Below are 23,658 nucleotides of genomic sequence, written 5' to 3' on the forward strand. Positions count from 1 at the left end.
TGTTCTTATGTAAAAAGGCTTATCAATAATGTTTGTACCACGTTTTGTGCTGCTACCATTTTGTGCTCCTGCATGTTGTGTTGCTACCATGTTTTGTCATGTTGTGTTGCTACCCTGCTGTGTTGTCATGTGTTGCTGCCATACTATGTTGTTGCCTTAGGTCTCTCTTGTCTTGATGTGTGTTTTGTCCTATAGTTTTATTTTTAATCCCAGCCCTTGTCCCCGCAGAAGGCCTTTTGCATTTTGGTAGGCCGTCGTTGTAAATAAAAATGTGTTCTTAACTGTCTTGCCTAATGAAATAAAGGTTTAATAAATAAATCATACCCATATGTTAAGAACAGAAAACAAATGCGTTGTGAAATATTTTTGTTGATTGATATTGTCATATGTAACATGAGACTGTTTCGTTATATCCTCCACAACCTTCTAAGGTAGAAGCATTCTTCTGAGGCAGCATAATCTTTTAGTTTTTTTTTCTTCCGATGACTGTCTATCAAGCCTTTCCGTTTATGATCTGATGCTAAATTTCAGGTTTTTCAGAATATATTGTTGTCTGCAAAGAGTGTCCCAGCGGGGTATTGGCATGCTCTTTTGTTCAAGAGATGTTTTTCTGGTTGAATTCAGTCTCTCCCCTTTAACTGTCACAATTGCCCCATTTTTATAACCTCAGATGATCAGGGATTGAGAAGATCAGCTTGAGAATCACTGATCTACAAATAGTAGAATTGCAGGAAATGAGATTTAAAACTGCTACATTTTCTGCTCGCTCATGGAATAACAGAGAATCGCAGAAAAGGAGATTTAAAACTGCACATTTTTCTCTGTGCCAACAAGAAGTGTGTGAACAGTTTGGTGTCGCATGGGTTGCGAGTTGGGGGTTTGTTACTACGCCGATAAATGCCAACATCCATCCAGACATTTGCCACCTAGGACATTTGTGTGACAGACCATCTCAAATAGTACTGGAGTACCCCTGCTATAGGCCTACACCACATAAATGGCTCTTAGCCTCCCATGCATAACCCTACTTTTATTCCCTACACTAAGATTAACCTAAATCATATCAAAACTCAATAGAAATGTTTTTATCAAACTGAAACTGAATAAAAACGAGTAAATCAAGTCTGAAAAAATAAATGAAACTAAACTGAATTTCAAATCAAAATGTAAAAACTAATAGAAAATCACTAAATTGTATTAACTTTGCTCCAAAGAGAGTGATTAATCCTGAATCTGATCCACACTGGGTTTTGGCTGTTACACAACTTTGTATTCTCAAAATACTGTCTGCCATAGACATAGCTATGTGTCAGGTTACGTTCAATTCTACAGACACAGAGCCCTTCCCTACACACACAGGGAAATCATGTGGTTGTGATTAGACTGTAGTGATGTGTCACTGATCGAGACTAGACCCTGGTGCCACACCATCTGAAGCTTAGCAGTCCTGTTAAACCAAATGGTAAATTAGAGGGCACAATAACAGTGTCTTAAACATCTTAGACTAGGTACAACAAGGTATAGAGGATTGTTCTGGTATGGGTTTATTGATAGACAGAATGGCCAGAAGACAGATAAACATACAGACCTTTTAAGGAGTTGAAGAGGGATGATAACATGGGTTTGACATAGTGATAAGAAGTCTCGTCTTTTGATCACACACACACACACACACACACACACACACACACACAGTCAGTCAGTGGAGTTGTCTGGATTGTGAATGACTCACATCCTCTCAGCCTTTGACCTCATGAGAAGGGTGGTTTGCTTCACTTCCAGGAATTGAGTGGGATGCTTCCTCGTATGTCATACTGTAAGGAGGTGTAGTCTATACTGTATGTACCCACCTTTTTTTGCTTTCAGATTCTCTCTGGGGAACACAGTGGTTTGGATGGGAAGGGCAGCTTGTACTGTACCTGCCAGGTGGAAGTAAATGCTGCTATGTTATTGGTTGGAAAGAGTCTCATGGGGTTGATTTGCCCCCTCCCATTATCCCAAGCACACATACTTCCATGAGCACAGCACACAGCAGTGCCAGACAGCAAAGTGTTACTGAGGAGAAGGAAAAGAGGGAGGTTGAAACAAGCATCAAGAAATAAGAGGAGTGATAAGAAAAACGTGAAGGTATGTAATGTGCCTGAGCTTTCTATGGGGGTAGAGGTGATGATTTAAAAAAATATTTTGTGTAGAAATGCTTATCCTAGTACTTAGACATCTTTCTGGAAATACTGATTTGAAAGATGGATGACTAATTTGACTGTAATCTTTTTAGTCTTTTGCTCTTTGTGTTCAAGTCATTTCCTATTAGTTAAATATTTGAATATAGTCAGTCATATGCTGCTGGCAATTTCAAAAATGTGTTAGCTGAGGTGATATTTTGATTTGATGTGTGTGGTGTTTGATCAGTGGACAAAGAAATAGAGAAAGTGTTAAAGGTCCAATGCAGCCGTTTTAATCTAAATATCAAATAATTTATGGGTAATAATTAAGTACCTTACTGTGATTATTTTCAATTAAAATGGTCTAAAATAAATAAATAACTTATTAGTAAATAATTTTTCTAGGACTGTCGGAGTAGTTTGAGTGGGAGGGGAAAACTGATAACTAGCTGTTATTGGCAGAGAGGTTTGAAAGTCTCTTTCTTATTGGTCGATTAACTAATTTACTGCCTGGTGATGTCACCGGGTAGGCCAAAACTCCATCCCACCAAAACAGGCTGAAATTTCAGGGTTTCTTTTCAAACAGCTCTTACACTAAAAGGGCATTATTATATTTTTTCACAGTATTATTCCAACTTCATAGTTTGGAAATATACTGTATATAAAACACAGGAAACCACGTTTTTGACTGCACTGGGCCTTTAAGGCTTGCCTATATTCCAGAGCAGCATATTTGGATTAATGCCAACCTGCTAAATGGGGACTTCACTATTATTAATGTTATTCATAATAATGGTGGTTTATCTGCTGGTGGTGGATGTGGTGTCTCATATTTCTCATTACCAAGGAAAAGTATAGTCTAGGTCTACCTGTCCTGTCTTACCATATCTGTTTAAAAAGGAAATTTAAACCAACAGGCTAGTTTGACAGTACAGTATATGTTAGCTCATTAAACTGTACAGAACCCTAGAGGCTATTTCCTAACTAGAATCCTCAACATTGGCTAATTGTTTTTGTACTGTGAACCATGTGTAATTCTGAAGTGACAGTTGAAATGAAAGTGCATACTGTATAACAGCAAGGCTGAGAGTGAATGCATGTATCTGCATGTATCTGCTTGCCCTGGCTTCCAGACAGAAAGTCTGTGTGACGTCCCAGGAAACAAGTGGACACTTCACTGTCTCTGTATGACACTGAGAAAGATGACCAGGCAAGGCCTGTGTATGCTGTGTGTAGTAGCTTGGGGTCTTCAAGTTCATGAGTTCAGTGTCTCAATGAGGCCTGAGTTGGATGAGTAGCTGCTGTGTGCTGGCTAGTGCCTTACTCCTTTCTGATTTATTCATCCACAGGAACCATGAGTCATCTTACACAATAGTGGCCTACTGTCGCTCACTGCAGACTACTCATACCATAGACCTATGGCTTACGCACATAGTCTCCTCACACATGCGGAGATACGAGGAGTATGATTGTCTAGGGTAGAATCTTATTTTTGTTCCTTTAATTGTGAGGTAAATGTAATATCCTATATTTGTTTCTTCCTATCCAGCCAGCTAGAGCAGTTTTCCCCTGAGAACAACCGAGATGGCCGTCGCTCCGTTCAGTCGCAGACAGTGGGCCTCCCAGTCCCTAAGAGTCACAGCGACGGAATTGTCCATAGTCGGCACCAGAGGAAAGAACAATGCCATCGCTGAGCGCTTCTCGAAGTAAGTGGCGTACAGTAGATTCAAATATATTTCTAACTAACTCAAGATAGTTCATATGTGTTGTTTACAGTGGGAGCAAATTAAGGATAGTGGGCAGAATAAACAAGGAGTCGGGCTAAGCATGCGCGAGCGAGATCCTATCTGCTCGTTGTAGTATGTATTTGCATATTTCTGTTAGGGAACGCCTCCTTTGTGAAGTGTGCACAAACTCAATTGAACCTTCCACTCCTTCTAAACAACGCAATTTAACCCCAAAAAACTTTGGCAAAGCGTCAAGTCTATAAAACTTAGGGCACTGTGTTCGTAACAGATTCTAGTTTTGGGAACAGAAAACTGTATTGAGATCAGAGATGTTTCATCGATTAAAAAAACGAGCAGAATGTCGGCCCAGTTTCACCTAGATCCATTCTCTCCCACTACCCGGGACCGGACTTCCTCTCACTACCATTATGCTTCAGCTTTATAGCCCCAGTCACGTGTCTGGGTTACCCCTTCGGTCTGTGGTAGTATCGCTCTCATTCACCTTAACTGTTACTCACTTTCTCTTCTTGCTCTCTGATGACTCTTCACATGTACCCTCGTACTTGTTCCAAGGTAGAAACGCAAATACTCACTTAAGTGTTACGTTTATCTCTCCTTCTCCTACAGACCACTGATAGCTTTTTCCATCCCAGTCCGTTCAGCCGCTTGAAACCATAGCATTAGCTCACACAACCCCCCCCCCCCCCCCCCCCCCCCCACACTCTGTCCTCACCGTGTCTGCTGGATCAGTACCAGATAAGACAATTACACCAGCAATAATTTGAAACTGGATTTAATTGTGCCAGTCTGCTTGTGCTATCATGCCAACTCATTGTCATGGAGTAGGCAAGAGCACAAACAGATCTGGGACCAGGCTAGAGTTTTACCAGTTTGTCTAGCCAAATGTGGAAACAGCACTGGCTAAGCCATGATACAGCCCAAAATTTCTGAGATCCAATTGATCCGTTATGTAACCCTATTCTCACAACCCCCTCCATCCTCTTCCAAGGTACCAACTAGCTGCAGAGGAAGCCAACTTGGAGAGGAAGAAAGCCGTAAGTACCCAGTCAAGGTTGAAGGGACTAATATCTAACAAAGCTAGAGATATTGGGATGAACCTATTTCTCTCTCAGGCCTAAACACGCACAGTCATGCCTGTCCACATATTGCACTTGAAGGATACACTAGTAAAGCTTTAATCCTTCTTCAGAGACTTTTAATCTGAATGTAGATAACCTCTGTCGCTCCCAGTACCTCGCATCACGTCTACGCTTCTGTTACAGACCTGATCAATTAACACTGGGTGGTCACACACTTCACAGGCATGAAGGACTACAATGTTATGCCAGATCCCACCTGGGCAATACAGACACTCTTCCTAGAGGTCTGTTGGCTGGGCCCGGGAATGTCACCTGAGGGGATATAAACAGACAGCAGGGAATTTAGTTATTTTCATTAAGCTTTTTCAATCCCAGGTATGTGTCTGAGTCTGGAATAAGTCGACTGTCAGCTGTTGTATTGTGAGCAAGGCTTGAAGTATTGTTTGGATGCAGGACGGTACTGTTAATATTTTGAAGCCTATATTTAATAAGAGGTACCAGGTACTAAAGCATTAGAACAGGGCCGAGCCCAATTCAATCACTGATTGATAGGGTGCATGTTCTGGGCGTTGGCCTAGGTAGAATTTAGTCATTTCAAGGCATTTAGTGGGATTTTTTGTTGTTGTTGCTACAATTATGTACATTGTCACTGTTAGCAGAAGAACTTAACATAAGAAAATGTGTTAGTCTTCACAGTTTGTGGAGGGGGACATGCTGCTGGTCTCTGTCCTCAAACAGTTAATTTCTCCAAAAATGACAATTTCCTGCTTACTCGTTTTTGGGATTTTCCCCTTCTTTCAATTGACCTTTTCTGTTTTTTTTTCTCTCTCTCTCTTACTCATCCTCTTTCTTTCCTTTCTCTTTATCTCTTTCTATGTTCCCCCCCCTTTCTCTTCCACTCTGTTTCTCTATTTCTCTCCCTCCTCCCCTCTCTGTGTTTCTCTCACACACTCTCCTGGCGTAGAGGGGTGGGCTAGCTAGCTCCTTCATGCAGATCTTTTCTAGAAGCTCACATCTGGGAGAGTTTTTATCATTTCTACCCAACAGACACAGAGCCAACTGGATCTCCAGGTTACCGGGCTTTCCAAGGTTTTTACTATTTTTCTTTGACAAAAGGAGACAGACGGTAGCGAAGGGAAAACTATGAATTTTTAGGGTCCTTATTTCTCATTCATTTAAATGTCTGCGAAAACTTTTAGCTCCACTTATCTTACTGTTACGGTTGTCTAAACAGAGGACAATGCGTCCGTTGTTTACTTGAAAGAAAGCATTGAAGCTTGTGTTAAAAACCCCTTAAAGTGTTCTCGTCATATGGTCCTAGTCATTTGATGAGCATGAGAAACTGTGTCGTCATAGCCAGGTTGGGTTAACCAGGGAGAGGTCTGGTAGAAAGATGCTACTCAGGTTGAATGCGAACGGTAGCTGTATTAGTAGCTATAGAAGAAATCGGAGACCAACTCGTCTCCTGAAACAATTGGATGTGGGTGTAACGCTGGTATCTGATCTGTATTTTTTTCTCCCCGCATCCTGTAATTACTACCGCATATCATTCCTCAGCTTTTCTATTTTACACGACACAAAACAAACAAAGTAATCCTGGTCTCTTAAGTATCTAAGTTATGGATTCAGCCAGATGGGATGCTTCTGGAACGTGTCAGTGATTATGATCCGTTAGTCAGACTGAGATTGTCTATCTTTACCCCCTCCTCCAGGCTGCGGAGCCGTCGCCACAGACTTTCCGCAGTTGCAACCTGAGTGTGTTGAAGAAGCTTTGGGAGCAGCCTGTCCAGTCAGCCACACCTTGTGCCGCGCTACCCCACACTCGCCGCTTACTCCCCTCAGATCCTAACGCCAAGCACCAGATCAAGACCCAGCCCCAGGCAACTCAGGCCCAGCCACCTCTCTCACCAGACCCCAACACCAGTCCCACAGCCGCAGAGGACCAGGCAGGACCAGGTATGGAGAGGAGACGGCAGCAGAGAGACCGAGAGAGGCAGGAGGGAGGAGCAGCAGCAGAAGGGCCTTGCATCCCCAGTGAGAAGCCCGATATACCCCTCAACAACCTCAAGATGATGTTCGAGAAAGGAGAGAACCTTCAAAACAAAGTAAGTCCAAACTTACTGATTTACAAGCAACATGCCCCTAAATATTTTAATAGGATATATGTAATTTTTCTGCCATTTTCCACCACAAAAATGATAAGAAATTAGAATGGCTAAACAGGAGCAAAGCTGACGAACTACTGCAAAATGCATTGTTTGTTTAATCTTTTGTTATTATCAAAGTGGTTTGTTTCTTCAAATCTGTGGTTTCCACGTGTATTTTGGAGAAACACTTGTATATTGTTTAAGTATTAGAAGTCCAGTGTGGTCATGTTGATCAGGTGTTGTGAGGCCTTCTACTCTGACAGTGACTTAAAAATGTGCCTTTTTCTTTCAAAAACAAGGACATTTCTAAGTGACCCCAAACTTTTGAACGGTAGTGTACATACATACACTACCGTTCAAAATATACATACACTACTGTTCAAAATGTACATACACTACCGTTCAAAATATACATACACTTCCGTTCAAAAGTTTGGGGTCTCTTATGAATTGAACGACAGTGTACATAACTTTTGAACGGTAGTGTATGTATATTTTGAACGGTAGTGTATGTATGTACACTACCGTTCAATTTCTAAGTGACCCCAAACTTTTGAATGGTAGTGTACATGCATACATACTAACATACATACAGTGCATTCAGAAAGTATTCAGACCCCTTGACTTTTTCCACATTTTGCTACGTTGCAGCCTTATTCTAAAATTGATTAAATAAAATACAAATCTCAATCTACACACAATACCCCATAATAACAAAGTGAACAGGTTTTTAGAAATGCATGCACGTTTTTATATAAAACTGAAAAACCTTATTTACATAAGTATTCAGACCCTTTGCAACGAGACTCGATATTGAGCTCAGGTGCATCCTGTTTCCAATGATCCTCCTGATGTTTCTACAAGATCTGGGGAAGGGTACCAACACATTTCTGCAGCATCGAACTCTTTGGCCTGAGTGCCAAGCGTCACATCTTGAGGAAACCTGGCACCATCCCTACGTTGAAGCATGGTGGTGGCAGCATCATGCTGTGGAGATGTGTTTTCAGCAGCAGGGACTGGGAGACTAGTCAGGATCGAGAGAAAGATGAATGGAGCAAAGTGAAGAGAGATCCTTGATAAAAAACCTGCTCCAGAGCGCTCAGGACCTCAGACTGGGTGCGAAGGTTCACCTTCCAACAGGATAACGACCCTAAGCACACAGCCAAGACAACGCAGGTGTGGCTTCGGGACAAGTCTCTGAATGTCCTTGAGCCGCCCAGCCAGAGCCCGGACTTGAACCCGATAAACATCTCTGGAGAGACCTGAAAATAGCTGTGCAGCAACGCTCCCCATCCAACTTGACAGAGCTTGAGAGGATCTGCAGAGAAGAATGGAAGAAACTCCCCAAATACAGGTGTGCCAAGCTTGTAGCGTCATACCCAACAAGACTCGAGGCGGTAATCGCTGCCAAAGGTGCTTCAACAAAGTACTGAGTAAAGGGTATGAATACTTATGTAAATTATATTTCCACCCCTCCCCTAATTGGAGTAAACTAATGGAAAACACCACTTAGGCTTCTACTTCCAGTTTATACATACTATATAGATTTTACGGACATGCCTAGTTGAATAAACAATGTATTTTACAAGTTATCTTTTGTTTGTTTTTAATCCCATCCGTTAGCTACCCTCAACCCTTCCCATCTGTCTCTGAACACCATCCAGTTTTGATTTCTGTTTGCCATTTCACAAAAGTTCTGAACCTTTATACATTTTATGGACACAGTATATTTTACCTTAGTTATCTTGTTTTTTTTTGTCTCACCCTTCAGCTCCACTCCACTCAACCCCTCCCATCTATCTTTGAACACCATCCAGTTTTGATTTCTATTTGCCATATATCTTTCAACTGTGCTGTGATGTTTGACAAAAGTTCAGAACATTTCTATTCTCATAGTCTCTACAGATTGCAAACCAAAGATAAACACCTTCGCTAAAAGTATTATATTATTGATCGATTGACTAGGACTTGTCAAATCACCCAGCAGTGACAGTGACTTAGATGTGTTTGCTAAGGAAAGGCCCTGTGAAGCAGCCCAATGAATTGTAGAGTTTTGAATGATTTTTTTCTGAAGATGTAGCATTGTGGTTGAGACAACAGGTCTGTGTGTTGTCAATGTTCCTGTTCCAGAAGTAAAGAATGTTGTGCTGTGTGTTCTCCAGGGGTCAGAGCCCTCCTGGGGTTAGTCATGCTGCCAGTCACATGCATCGCTCTGAGTGTTCTCATCTCACAGTACATTCCTACAGATGGGCTAGATATAAACATGCCCTCAGGCAGATAGGAGGGTAGGATGGGGGGCTTCAAAACAAACACTGTCCTCCTCCTCACACTCACTTTGGAGGTTAACAGCCATTTTGATAATAGAAAAGTGGATAAGATCGTTTGAAGCAAAGGATCCTTTTTAAACCTTTTTACTCTAGGCTAATAGTCTATATTTTGTTTATTTTCCCTGGCTTGTATGAAATATTAGGTGTTGGAAATGAAAGGCCAGACTTTCAATGGAACTTCTTTACGAGGTAGAGTTTTTGGTTGATTGTTGATCAAGATTCAGACCTTCATTTTTTTTTACTAAAGCTAGTTTACTAGTCGGTTTTTGAACATGGGTACCCGCCTGGACACCAGATCAGAGGATTGTTTTGTAGCAGCTTAATGAGTTGCCTCGCCACACCCCAGCTGGTTGAACCTTCCTTCCTTCCTTAAGCACATTAGCAGCTTTCTCTCTCCCAGCTGAAAGCCAGGAAGTGACCTGGGCTCTCCCCACACACCCCCACACCCTGGCCTCGACCCACACCTCCACATCCAGCCCTGACTGGCTCCTTGGCCTGTAGGCCTAGCCCCTCTCCTCGCTTCTCTTCCAGGGGTGGTGATGTCATGGGGCGGTGATGTCATGGGGCAGGCATTGCACATGACTGTTTTAGAGATGAGCAACTGAGCCTCCTCAGATAACTCTTCCTCCCCTGGTCTCTGGTTTACCAAAGAAAAGGTCTTCTCCTCCTCCTCCTCCTCCTCTCCCTGGAGGAGACGGTCATGAGGGAGAGGCACTTAATTGACCCAACTTCATCCCCCTGTCACCCCCACCCTCTTTAGCCCCCCACTTCCCTCCATATACCCCCATGAAGGCCTCCCCTCCCCTCTGCTCCTCTCTCTCTCTCTGTGTGTGACTGTGACGAGGCAGAAAGGAAGGAGGCACCAGTCCAGTTGTGGTCCCTGCTCTGCTCTGTCAGGCAGCCCAGTCCAGTGGAGCCACAGTCTAATGAACACAATTGAGTTAGCTGCGGTTGATGTTCCAAACTCCTCCAGGACAGGTATGAGTACTCCAGCGTAACAGTCTTCTCCTCTCCTCCACTCGTGCTTCGGTCCGCTTCTCCCTGTAGCTCCTAGCGTTGCTTTGCGAGAGGTAAATATGTTTTTTTTTTTTTCTTTGTTTGGTCTCAAACCCCTCGACCTCGGACCTCCTTGAGCTCACTTTTATTATTGCGGCTCTGAAACATAAAGCAGAGACTATCTGGGGTTTGCTTTCATTGCTTGTTGTTGGATTAGTATGTTTGTATTAGGTTATAGCGCATTATGCTGTGAATGTAATCTTTTGATGGGAGGGATAGCATATATACTGACTTCACTATGGTTGATGAAAGTACTGGTCTGTCAGTGAATAGGGCTTTTCAAGGACTTTGTTTTTGTCAATGGTGGTTTTGTGCTATATGTAGCCTAGCCTACAACTCAGTGATTTGAATTGGCCTTTTTTCTTGTTATTGTTCTGGAGCCCAGGCAGCCAGCCGGCAGGCGGTAGGCTTTAGGGAGGAGCCTCAGTCTGTCTCCGGGGGTTTTAATTGTCACTGGGATTAGTGTCAGAGCTCTTTGTCTGGGCCGCTGATCACTTCCTCCCTCTCTAAGCGCAGCTGCCTTCTGGCTGTTTGTTTGTTTACGTCCTCCGCCTGCTCCCCCATATTGTTGAGGCACCACCCGTGACCACCGTCTGGAGAGGGGTTGAGAGGAGAGGGATCAGGCTGAAGAGTGGTCACGCTTGGGAAGGGGCCTCCGGCTGCGTTCGAGAGAGGTCTCTCTGCCTGGGGTCCATCTGGGCCAGCTGGGGTCTGGCTTCCTCTGCCTGGCTCTGTCTGGAGTCTAGATTAATCCACTCTGGAGTATGGAACAGCACGTATCACCCCTTCTGCGAATGCAAATCTAAAATCCAGACGGCCACGAATGCACAATTCTATATAGACTTTTCCCCCGGAACAGCACTGCTCTGTCTCGTTCTTGTATTTCAGGATTTTATCTACCCTTTGCCTCGTCATCTCTCTCGGTCTGTCTGTGTATTATAAGGTTGTGCCCGGCACAGTCCCAGCCGACCAGGGCTTTGTGGCTCCCTGCTGCTCCTCTAATCTCTGATACCGATCACACCTGCGGCTTACAGACACAAGCGGTACAGACGGATAGGAGGCAGGAGACCGTGTGCGTTCCAAATGGCACCCTATTCCCTACACAGTGCACCACTTTTGACCAGAGTCCTCTTTGCCCTGGTCAAAAGTAGTGCCCTATATTATAGGCAATACGGCAACATTTGGGGCTCATCCATAGGCTGTTCTGGCATTGAGCGGGTAGAGGCCAGGTGAAGCCAGGCTTAACTTGAGTCTCTGCTATTACAGGTGTGCCAAGAACAGCATGTCTTCCCCTCTCGGCTTTTACCACTGACCTTTGGCTCTACGAAATCCTTCTCTCACCGATGGCCTGATCACTGAAACGAAGAGTTGAAAAGTTGGTTGAAAAGCATGCAGCCACTCTGTCTCGTCTTCAGCTGTGTTCAGAATGCGCTGTGCCGTGTGTCAGGCAGGAGGGTGACTGGTGAGTCTCCTGGCGGATGCTGGTGTTGACTGGGGATGTGGGACTGTGGACAGGAAGACAGACTGGGGTGTCCTAGCTCACAAGGGGATTAGAGTAGAGGAGGGCTGGGCTGAGCATGAGAGGCAGACAGCTGGGACGGAGGCTGGACAACAAGCCAGGCTGATACTGCCGACTCCCTGACAGGCTGCCACACCTCCTCTCTGCCTCTCTCACCTAGTTCCTTCTGATCTCTCCTCACCACTCTTCTCCTCTTCTCACCGTCAGAGCACTGGGCTCAGAGCTGTCTGATGTTTGGCCCTGGTTCTCCCCTGCCTAAAATTTAGTTTCAGCAACGTGAGCATCATATGGTTCTGTATGCAAAGCACGAGGCAAGTGCTGCTGGCCTTATTCCGTATGTTCAGAGTCTGCTCAATCTACAATGTAAAGGCTGCCATAATGGAATATACCGTCCTGATAGCGTGGCTTGGTTCTGTGTTTCCAGGTGTCCAGAGAGCCTGTGAGGATTGGAGGGACCGGAGGCATCACTGACAACATGGATCAGCTACTTGGAGGTACTATTACGCTGACAGAGCTCTCTCTCTCTCTCTCTCTCTCTCTTGCTCAGACACCAGAGTTAAAAGCAGATCTACTGTTCTCCACGAGGATGGACATATTGTTTCACTAGGCTAGAGAGGCGTACAGACAGACTAAGCATACGTAAATTGTCCATACTACTTCCTTCCTGTAAATGTACTGGGTCAGTGGCTGTAGATGACTCCTTCCTAAAGTGCCATGATCAGCACGATGTCTGATTACAGGAACAATGATAGTTACGGGAAGAGGGCTTTTCCCTTCTATTCCCCCGTGACCCTGTGTTCCCGTCGCAGCCTGACAAACACCATGGGCGCGTCCCAAATAGCATCCTATTCCCTATATAGTGCCCTACTGTTGACCAAAGCCCATAGGTTCTGAAAAAAAAAAAAAAGTGCACTAGATAGGGAATAGGGTGCCACTTGGGACGCATCCCATGACCCACACAGTCTGCATTGTGCTGAATGGATCGCCTATACTTTCGTCTCCATAGCTTATGAGAGGTGTGTGTGTGTGTGTGTGTGTGTAACCTGTGCTTCTCTGTCGGTCTTCTAGATGCAGGGAGCATAGAGTCCATGCCCCTGAGGGACAGGATGGCCATGTACCAGGCTGCTGTGTCTAAAACAGAGGTGTTATCCTCCTCAGTCAGCGTGAGTACCTGTCCTTTAAGCCTGTCCCATACTCTGCTTCACTGCCTGCCTGCCATGGGAGATCATGTAAGACTGACCACCATGTCCATGGTTGCACTTCTTAAACCTGACTGAACTTGACTAGCCTCGTAAGGTATAACGATCCTGAAGTCTTGCGAGCTTAGATTCTGTTCGAGAAACGAGAGCGCAGCGGTGGTCTTGGATCAGGCTAGAACTTGACCCCAAAGTGAGAACTTCAGGCCCATCCCGGCCAGAAGCTGTCAGTTGCGGGTTACTTTTATTTTCTTTATTAATTTAACCAGGCAAATCAGTTAATAAATTCTTATTTACAATGACGGCCTACCCCGGCCTAACCCTAACGACGCTGGGACAATTGTGCGCCGCCCTATGGGACTCCCAATCACGGTCGGTTGTGATACAACCTGGAATCGAACCAGGGTCTGTAGCGACGCCTCTAGCACTGAGATGCCTTAGACCGCTGCACCACTTATCCCAACTCTAAAACATGTCCCTGTTTTTCTCTCTCTGACAGAGTGATCAGCTGGACTCTGACCTCTGCAGCAAACAGAAGGAGAATGTACCCCCAGGCAGTGTGGACACGGTGAGGGATTGTGTTCTCGTGTGTGTGTGTGTGTGTGTGTGTGTGTGTGTGTGTGTGTGTGAGAAACACTTCTAAATCACCACCTCTCCCTCTCCTCTCAGGGTCCGGACTCAGAGCCCAACAGTAGGAAAGCCTCTTCCACAGAGAGCAATGGTAACTGATTTGGTGCTCCACTGCATTTCACCAGATCTACAGTATATTCTTGTCTGTCATTATTTGTCTCCTCTATAGGTTTCAGCTTGTGATCGGTAGGTCAGTATATTCATAAACAGCTCCCTCTGGTGTCCAGTGTGTGCCATTACTGATTTTAGTCTCATCACAGCAGGCTCCAGTACCAGCACCTCCTCTGTATCCTCGACTCAGAAGGACCAAGCTCAGCCCAAGACCTCCAGGGTGAATTCAACAGTCCCTTTTCTGTATTTGTCTCAGAGCAATCGCCAAACCAACCATTCCCTCTCTTAACGTGTCTTGAATGCCTCTCTTAATTTTGTGTGTGTAGAGCTTCTGCTTGCCTGCACGGGAGAGTTGTGTGTCATGTCAGAAGACAGTCTACCCTTTAGAGCGTCTGGTAGCCAACCAAAAGGTCTACCACAACACCTGTTTCAGGTGCTCCCACTGCAACACCAAACTCAGGTGAGGGGATAGGATGAGGCAGACACCATGCAGCAAGGAATTGTTTATTTGTTAAAACATCTGTTAATCTCACTCTTAGTGGAATTGATATTGTCTTTAGGTCCACAGTGTTGTTCCTCTTGAGTTAAGGATCAGGGTTTATGCTGCAAGATTAGAAAAAAATATTTGTCAATAGGTTGTATTTGTCTCCCCCTGCTGGCCAGCCTGGGGACCTACGCCTCTCTGCACAGCCACGTCTACTGCAAGCCTCACTTCTGCCAGCTGTTCAAGGCCAAGGGCAACTACGACGAGGGCTTTGGCCTGCGCCCTCACAAGGAGCTGTGGGAGACCAAAGGAGAGAGTGGGGCTGGGGAGGATCCCAGGACAGAGACGACTACCAAGGCCACCTCCTCCAAAGACAAGCTGAAGAAGTGCGCCTCTACTGGCACGCTGTTGATCAGCCCAGCGGTAGAGGAGTCTCCACTGGCCAAGGTCAACGTGGTGACGGCCTCCCTGGAGACCCGCGCCCAGAGCTCAGCAGAGACGGACAAGCCAGTGGAAACACGTCGGCTGAAGATCTCCTGGCCCCCCCGCACTGAAGGAGACGGAGAGGGGGGCAACATTGGGGCCAGCCCCACCTCAGACGGGAGCTCCGCTGGGAAACAATCCCGTGCTAAGTGGCCCCCAGAGGATGACTCAGCCTTCACCGACCAGAGCCCAGAGTCCACCGTACGCTCCACCCTCTGCAGGAGCGCCTCCCTCAAGGAGCGTAGTCGACCCTTCTCATTGGCCATGGCCTCCCATGCTCCCGCTCCTGCTGCCAGTCAGACAGCCAATCCTGAGCCACTGGAGAGGAGCTCATTCGAGGACGGGGAGCCTGAACTGGCCTGTAGCCCTGAGGAACAAGGCATGGAGGACCAGGAACAACCAAACAGCCTGTCACCTGACTACCACACGCCTTCTGATGACAGCTACGTGGACATCCACACCAGCTCTGAGGACGAGGGGATGGAGGGGAGATTCGCACGTCTGAAAGACCACCACGAATTACTAGAAGCAAACCATGAACAGGGAGCAAAGAATGACGGGGAGGAAGAAGAGGAAAAGCTGGAGGGAGAAGAAGAGGGAGCAGGAAAAGAGGGGGAAGGGTTACCTTCTCAAAACTGCCAGACTGCCTCGTCAGAGATTGCCGAGCCGAGGTCCAAGACCAACCGCCCGTCTCAGGATGTGGGCTTCCGGAACGGCGAGGAGGCCGTGTCTGTAGAGGAGATGATTAAGAGGAACCGCTACTATGAGGAAGATGAGGACGAGGAGGACTGAAAGAGACTGGATTGGCGTTTATCATGCCATGAAAACGATCAGCCATTATCACCACACTGACTGTTAACTTCCTCCCCTCTCTTCATTTCCCTGTTACTAAGGAACAGTGTCTATCTGGCTGCGTTTGGTGCGATGTCAGGTGTTATACTCTCTCTGAGCTCTATTTGTGCCTCTGAACTATCACCTCAATTGAAGTGTGCAAGTCCTCAGAATATTTACATTGTTAGTTTTCCAGAATATAGATTTATTGAAGCACAGATCAGTCTTATGTTTGTGTATCATTCATTCAACGCTAATTTTAAGATATTCCATTATCTGAAACTACCCATTGTGATCATTTATGTCTGTCCGTTCTACCTTAGCTCTGGGTTTGTCTGGATGATGGCACAGTAAAAAACAAACGAATGCTGATGATACCAACTGAACCCAGTGAATGAGACATATGAGTCTGTATTTAGAGTCTGATGAATGTTTTTAAGGTGGATTGTTTGACCAGAACAGCAGGAGAGCTCAGCTGAAAGGACAGGATGGGTTTTCACCATATTCATTCTGCTTGTTATCACTGTTTGTATGAATAAAAAATAAAAAAAGGATGCACACAAAATATTCTGTGACCTCTAGTCTCATTCTAGTTTGGACACCTACTCATTCAAGGGTTTTCCTTTATTTTGACTTCACTACATTGTAGAATAACAGAAGACAAACTATGAAATTACACACATGGAATTATGTAGTAACCCAAAAAGTGTTAAACAAATCAAAATATATTTCAGATTCTTCAAAGTAGCCACCCTCTGCCGTTAGGACAGCTTTGCACACTCTTGGCATTCTCTCAACCAGCTTCACCTGGAATGCTTTTCCAACAGTCTTGAAGGAGTTCCCACATGCTGAGCACTTGTAGGCTGCTTTTCCTTCACTCTGTGGTCCAACTCATCCCAAACCATCTCAATTGGGTTGAGGTCGAGTGATAGCGGAGGCCAGGTCATCTGATGCAGCACTCCATCACTCACCTTTTTGGTCAAATAGCCCTTACACAGCCTGGAGGTGTGTGGGTCATTGTCCTGTTGAAAAACAAATGATAGTCCCACTAAGCACAGACCAGATGGGATGATGTATTGCTGCAGAATGCTGTGGTAGCCATGCTGCTTAAGTGTGCATTGAATTCTAAATAAATCAGTGTCACCAGCAAAGCACCTCCTCCATGCTTCACGTGGGAACCACACATGCGGAGATCATCTGTTGACCTACTCTGCGTCTCAAGGACTTATCAGACCAAGGACATATTTCTACCAGTCTAATGTCCATTGCTCGTATTTCTTGGCCCAAGCAAGTCTCTTCTTCTGATTGGTGTCCTTTAGTACTGGTTTCTTTGCAGCAATTCGACTATGAACGCCTGATTCACACAGTCTCCTCTGAACAGTTGATGTTGAGATGTGTCTATTACTTGAATTCTGTGAAGCATTTATTTGGGCTGCAATTTGAGGATGGTAACTAATGAACTTATCCTCTGCAGCAGAGGTAACTCTGGGTCTTCCATTCCTGTGGCGGTCCTCATGAGAGCCAGTTTCATCATAGCGCTTGATGGTTTTTGCGACTGCACTTGAAGAAACTGTCATTTCTCTTTGCTTATTTGTTCTGTTCTTGCCATAATATGGACTTGGTCTTTTACCAAATAGGGCTATCTTCTGTGTACCACCCCTACCTTGTCACAACACAACTGATTGGCTGAAACGCATTAAGAAGGAAAGAAATTCCACAAATTAACTTTTATCAAGGCTCACCTGTTAATTGAAATGCATTCCAGGTGACTGCCTCATGAAGCTGGTTGAGAGAATGCCAAGAGTGTACAAAGCTGTCATCAAGGCAGAGAGTGGCTACTTTGAAGAACCTCAAATATAAAATATATTTTGATTTGTTTAACACTTTTTTGGTTATTACATGATTTTTGCATATGTGTTATTTCATAGTTTTTAAGTCTTTATTCTACAATGTAGAAAATAGTAAAAATAAAGAAAAACCCTGGAATGAGTAGGTCTGTCAACTTTTGACTGGTACTGTATATTAAACAATGAAAGTCAAACAATTGTAGTATGGAAATAACTACCTTTTGATGCATATATTAATTAGTAAGACAGCCTTCCTGGAAGTAGGCAAGGTGCTAACATTTACATTGAGATCATGGTTGCCAAATTCTGATAATTTCCCCGGTTTTCCATCAATCCTGTCTGGAAGATTCAGGAGGGAATACGCAGGAAATCCAGAATCCTCCAACCACGATTTCTGGAAAACCTGAGAATTATTGGAAAGTTACAATTTTGCAACCCTAATTGAGATACAAGTACAGCCTTCTTTCTGGTGCTTCTATGTCATCTATGAATAAGCATGTCTATGGTCTTCATGATGCCTGAACGGTAACTACAGAGGTGCTTGCTGTGTGGGATTGTGTCAACATCAAGGGAACGAGGCACTTTCAGGTGACAGTGTCCCAAATGGCACCCTATTCCCTTTATAGTGCAATACTTTTGACCAGGGACTAGTGCTCTGGTCGAAAGTAGTGCGCTATATAGGGAATACGTTGCCATTTGGGATGCACACAGAAACATCTCATGGCGAGTTAAATCATACAAATAGAAATGCAATATGGCGGATTGATCAGAATCCATTTGGATCATGGGGCACATAAGACACAAAAGCTGCCAAACCTTAAACACTTGGCAGAGATCGGAACAAGTGTCTTAAACCTTATGAACAAATGACAAGCGCTCCGTATCTTCCTCTGTATACATTTAGACAAGACTCAGTCCCAAATGGCACCCTATTCCCAACATAGTGCACTACTTTTGACCAGTGGACCCTGGTAAGAAAAATAATAATAATTGTGCATTATGTAGGGAATAGGGTGTCATTTGGGACCACAAACAAACATTCCTCTCAGATTGGGCTGAACAGCATGCTGATCGCACTCTGCTGGCTCTACTGTGTACTACAGACACCACTCGACTCAACCATTTCTAACGTGCTTGTGACAAAAGCATACTGTTGCAGAAGACATTGTCAGCATATTGATAATCTCGTGTGCAGTTCATCTACTATCCTCAACCAAAATATGTTCATCTGCTTTGATTGCAATGAAGATATGTTCTTGAAAAATCAATCGGAACATATAATTAGGAAAAAAGTAACCGCTTGTAAATTACATTGGGAGTGGATAGAGTACACTTAAAAAGTGCTTTGGATTTTTAACTAAACCCTCACCACCCAACCCTCACCACCCATCCCCCCCATTACAAAAAGCCAACAGTCTCTCTCCCACATCTTCAGTTATAGAATTCCATGTAGAGAGAAATCTAGGGAAATATATAGGAGATTATAAATCTATACTGTCAAACATATAGGATATAGAATTTATACATACACTACATGGCCAAAAGTATATGGACACCTGCTCGTCGAACACATTCTAAAATCATTGGCATTAATATGGAGTTGGTCCCCCCTTTGCTGCTATAACGGCCTCCACTCTTCTGGGAAGGCTTTCCACTAGATGTTGGAACTTTGCTGAGGGGACTTGCTTCCATTCAGCCACAAGAGCATTAGTGAGGTCGGGTACTGATGTTAGGCAATTAGGCCTGGCTCGCAGACGGCGTTCCAATTCATCCCAAAGGCGTTCGATGGGATTGAGGTCAGGGCTCTGTGCAGGCCAGTCAAGTTCTTCCACACAGATCTCGACAAACCATTTATGTATGGACCTTGCTTTGTGCACGGGGGCATTGACATGCTGAAACAGGAAAGGGCCTACCCCAAACTGTTGCCACAAAGTTGGAAGCTGGCTCGATTGTGTGCTCGATTGTATACACCTGTCAGCAACGGTTCTGGCTGAAATAGTCAAATCCACTCATTTGAATGGCTGTCCATATACTTTTGTCCACATACAATGTAGTGTATATTCACACATTTCCATAATTTCCCGTCTTTGATAAGGGGTTTCTCGATACCAGGATGCCATCCATGTGATGCGGAGAATATTATTTTTACTCCCACCTAGCCCAGCTCTAGCCTGGTCCCAAATCTGTGTGTACATGTTTGGCATGACAATGACCATAAGAGTTGGCTATAAAGCACTAACAGATCTGGGGCCTAGCAAGCTCAGCTCAGCTCAAGGAGGCGGGTTAGTGAGCACTCACAGGAGGGCACTACTCACTCAGTCACACACAGAATCTACCGGCATCCCAAATGTCATCCTATTCCCTATATAGTGCATTATTTTTTTGTCCAGGGCAAATAGGGCACTAATCAAAAGTAGTGCACTATATAAGGGATAGGGTGCCATTTGGGAAGCAGCTTCCAGTGCTCACAGGAGAGCACTAATCACTCACTAGTGCCTATAACATCAACTGCCAGCAGGCTCTCGGACTCTGTTGGACATGCACTGCTATGTTTGGGGCCATGACAAATGAAATAAAGTGTGCCAGTAGACCTCATGGGAGACATTTTAGGGGCTCCACTGTTTCAGAGTCCAGGACCAGGCAGGACTGACTATTTGCTTTGACAGGGTAAAAAATGTGGCTTGATGAAAAATGATAAAACAACAATTTGCACAGAATTATCCAACAACTCTGTCTTAGGCTAAGCCTTTAGTTTAGCCACAGTGAGTCCTGATGGTAGTTTAGCCACAGTGAGTCCTGATGGTAGTTTTGGCACAGTGAATCCTGATGGTAGTTTTGGCACAGTGAATCCTGATGGTAGTTTTGGCACAGTGAATCCTGATGGTAGTTTTGGCACAGTGAATCCTGATGGTAGTGTTGCCACAGTGAGTCCTGATGGTAGTTTTGGCACAGTGAATCCTGATGGTAGTTTTGGCACAGTGAATCCTGATGGTAGTGTTGCCACAGTGAGTCCTGATGGTAGTTTTAGTAGTCGCTGGTTCGAATACCCGAGACAACAATGTGAGAAGAAAAAAAAAAATCGATGTTCACTTGAGCAAGGCACTTTACCCTAATTTGCCAAATGATTATTGCTGACCCTGTAAAACAACACATTTCACTGCACCAGTGTATATATATATTCTTCCTACAGTAGACCTCATGGTAGCTTGCCACAGTGAGTCCTGATGGTTGTGACTAAGGCTGGAATTCTATTCAAGTTGTGTTACAAGGCAGCACCCTATACAGCCCACAATATGCCTTTTAACAGCATTTTCCCAGACGTTTGCAGAGATCAAATAAATGGTACGTTTCACTACGCTGATCCCCAGCAAGGCTTGATGTGGTCACTGCTCAGGCGATGACAGGGTGCAGTGTTCGGTTTCTGGACTCAGGTTGGAAGCAGGTTGGTCAGGTTCATCCACTGAGGGGGTGCAGGTCCACCTTGACCTTTTCCCCGCTGCTCAGCATCCCCACGGTGGGGTAGAACCCCCCGGGGGGCACCACCACCTCACGGCGTCCCATCAGCTTCCCGTTCCGTGTGAAGAACACCTGCCACACAGCCACAGGGGGGCGCCAAAAAGAGATTCAGATTCACTGCTGTTTACGTTCACATTTGAGTCATTTAGCAGACCCTCTTATCCACAAAGACTTAGGTCAGGATTCAATCAGAGGAGCATTGTAGACTACAGGCAACGCACCTTTTTAAGGCAATTTCACGGTACTCGCGGGGATCGCTGCGGACGTCGGCTCAAATGTAAATTGCCTTTAAAAGTCAAGTTCAATGTGATTGGCTAAAACGTGCCTTTGATTGAATCCCGACCTTCAACTGAGGTAGGCAAAACCACCACATCACAATAATTGAAGAACACCTGCATAGCCACAACGGGACGCCCGAAGACATTCCCTACAGTTACTGACACTCACTCGCTCATATCACACATCAAATATTTACCCAATCATTCTAAAAGCAGCTCTTTATATGAAGGCCTATAGAGTTTCATGTCTTAGATGAATGATGTTTAAAAAATGGCAGAGCTGCTATTTTGTCAATATTGCTTTTCTCATGTAGCTGTGAAATTACTACACCCTTAGTGATGCCAGTGTGTGTGTGTGTGTGTGTGTGTGTGTGTGTGTGTGTGTGTGTGTGAGAGAGAGTGGTGCGGTACGGTGCCAGAGTGTTCTGTAATGTCAAAGCAGGCTTTGTTGGTAATGTGTCCCACTGAATAAATATGAACAAATCCCTGGATTACGGCTTGGCCAATTCTATTCTCACTCTCTAAGGTTGCAACAGCAGCACAGATGGCACCCTATTTCCTACATAGTGCACTACGTTTAACCAGAGCCCTGGTCAAAAGTAGTGCACGTGTGGGGAATAGGGTGCCATCTGGGACGCAGCCTGCAGTCTTGCTGACCCCTCGTTGCACAATGCAGCAGTGAGACTAGGGCCTAGGGCTGGCAGCCATATGAGACATATGATCTCTGTAAAGAATGCTGCTTGACCATTCCAGCAGCTACAGTCAATCAAAATAACAACCAACAAACACGATCAAACCACAGCGCAGATTCAGTTCATGATTTTACATCAAAGGATTTGCGTGGGTGTGATGGTGTGTGTGTGTGTGTGTTCCCAACTACATGTGCTCACCATGACCTTCCTGCCGTCATGCTCCTGGTCCAGTTCGTCCCCCTCTTCCTCCTCCTCCTCATCATCATCATTCAGGTACAGAACGTTCTGGATGCGCCCCACGCCCTGCCTCGGCAGCACCTCCAACGGGTCCCACTCATCTATGTCATCTGAGGACAAAACACAAAGGGGTTAATCTTAACTTTCATTATTTCCATCAGGGGTACAACTTTCACTAGGGACATGTCCCCCACATTCTGAAATTGCATTTTTGTCCCCCCCCAATTTTATCATTGCACTGTGTCACAAAACACGGTGCTGGTGTGCTTTAGGACCACCTGTCGGGTAGGCTGTTTTCTGGTTTCAGTAGGCTGGATTTAGGACCTGACGGACACCACAGAGCAGAGCGTGCAGGCAGGCTGTGTGAAGGCAAAGCTTCTGAACCACTGCAGTGTAGGACCATTATGGGAGAGATGGACAGAGGCAGCTGCTGTCTGTGTTGCGCTTTTTTTTCTCCAGAGTTTTAAAAGCAAGCAGAGCCGAAACTGGCTACTCTTTAGTTGACTAATCTAGCCGGCAAGGCAACTGTTGTTTGACAGAAGAAAAAACAAATATTCCCAGTGCTGAGCTAGAAGTGTAACTGACATGTTACGTTAGCTAATGTTTCATCCCCTCTGGACTTAAGTTAATGAACTACTAGCAGGTAGTTAGCTAGCTAATATGGACAGTTCAGCTCTGGCTAGTCTCTAGCTATCTGCCTGGTAGCAGTATCTAACAGCTGTTGTGCGTATGGAAATGTTTTGTAGCCTCTGTTTTGTCCCATTTCAACAGAAGTAAAATTGATGATTTATCATTCGCTAGAGCTAGCCAAAAGTTGTCTAACATTAGTTAGCTAGCTCACTAACTTTAGCTATAATTTTTGCCTCAATCACACTAGATCTGAATCAAATAATGAAACCAGCAGCCAAACGATTGAAGACCGATATTCTGACATTTTTTCAGCGCAATATGAGTTTTTATTAGTCAGTATAGCATTGTAGTTTACATAGCAAACTCCCTACTTATCACACTGACACAGTATGGACAGCTCTACAGGCTTCACTGTCATAGTGCACAGTCAGTACACAACACTATGCTCATCATGTCTTAGCAGGATCAGATGGTGACAGGCCAGGTGAATTTTACAGTACGTTATAACAATCAGTGAATGGATACAAAGTTCCATCTTGAGTTGATGGTGACAGGGTGTCTCATCAGGGTCAGATGGTGACAGGGTGTCTCATCAGGGTCAGATGGTGACAGGGTGTCTCATCAGGGTCAGATGGTGACAGGGTGTCTCATCAGGGTCAGATGGTGACAGGGTGTCTCATCAGGG

General features: G+C 44.9%; 2 protein-coding genes across 5 annotated transcripts in view; one reads left to right on the plus strand and one right to left on the minus strand.

The window, feature by feature from the left end:
* The first annotated feature begins 1,861 nt into the window (after positions 1 to 1,861).
* On the plus strand, positions 1,862 to 16,338 carry LOC115167888 (LIM domain and actin-binding protein 1). 2 transcript variants are annotated; one of them, XM_029722609.1, is made up of 11 exons: positions 1,862 to 2,127; positions 3,712 to 3,868; positions 4,899 to 4,944; positions 6,702 to 7,094; positions 12,463 to 12,532; positions 13,107 to 13,201; positions 13,734 to 13,802; positions 13,904 to 13,955; positions 14,125 to 14,195; positions 14,302 to 14,435; positions 14,639 to 16,338. In XM_029722609.1, the coding sequence occupies exons 2-11, from the start codon at positions 3,747 to 3,749 to the stop codon at positions 15,732 to 15,734; spliced, it is 2,148 nt and encodes a 715-aa protein (XP_029578469.1). In that variant the 5' UTR covers positions 1,862 to 2,127; positions 3,712 to 3,746; the 3' UTR covers positions 15,735 to 16,338. The 2 variants fall into 2 exon arrangements, with proteins under 2 accessions (XP_029578469.1, XP_029578470.1); XM_029722610.1 differs by having other exon boundaries at positions 14,128 to 14,195.
* A 3,354-nt stretch (positions 16,339 to 19,692) lies between these two features.
* Positions 19,693 to 23,658, minus strand: part of spryd3 (SPRY domain containing 3) — a 97,032-nt gene continuing 93,066 nt past the window's right edge. For all 3 annotated transcript variants that reach the window (XM_029722613.1, XM_029722614.1, XM_029722612.1), the window contains 2 exons: positions 22,305 to 22,453; positions 19,693 to 21,208 (listed from right to left, as the gene is read on the minus strand). In XM_029722613.1, coding sequence (XP_029578473.1) covers positions 21,074 to 21,208; positions 22,305 to 22,453 — 284 coding nt within the window. In that variant the 3' untranslated portion in view covers positions 19,693 to 21,073. The remainder of the gene's footprint in view (positions 21,209 to 22,304; positions 22,454 to 23,658) is intronic.

This window comes from Salmo trutta, chromosome 30, assembly GCF_901001165.1.
Source record: "Salmo trutta chromosome 30, fSalTru1.1, whole genome shotgun sequence".
Taxonomy (NCBI): domain Eukaryota; kingdom Metazoa; phylum Chordata; class Actinopteri; order Salmoniformes; family Salmonidae; genus Salmo; species Salmo trutta.

Excerpts from the sequence above, each read along its gene's own strand:
- LOC115167888 (XM_029722609.1), top strand. The coding sequence starts at position 3,747 with ATGGCCGTCGCTCCGTTCAGTCGCAGACAGTGGGCCTCCCAGTCCCTA. Across the intron at positions 7,095-12,462 it reads GAGAGAACCTTCAAAACAAA|GTGTCCAGAGAGCCTGTGAG; the intron begins GTAAGTCCAAAC and ends CTGTGTTTCCAG. Across the intron at positions 14,436-14,638 it reads CACTGCAACACCAAACTCAG|CCTGGGGACCTACGCCTCTC; the intron begins GTGAGGGGATAG and ends CCTGCTGGCCAG.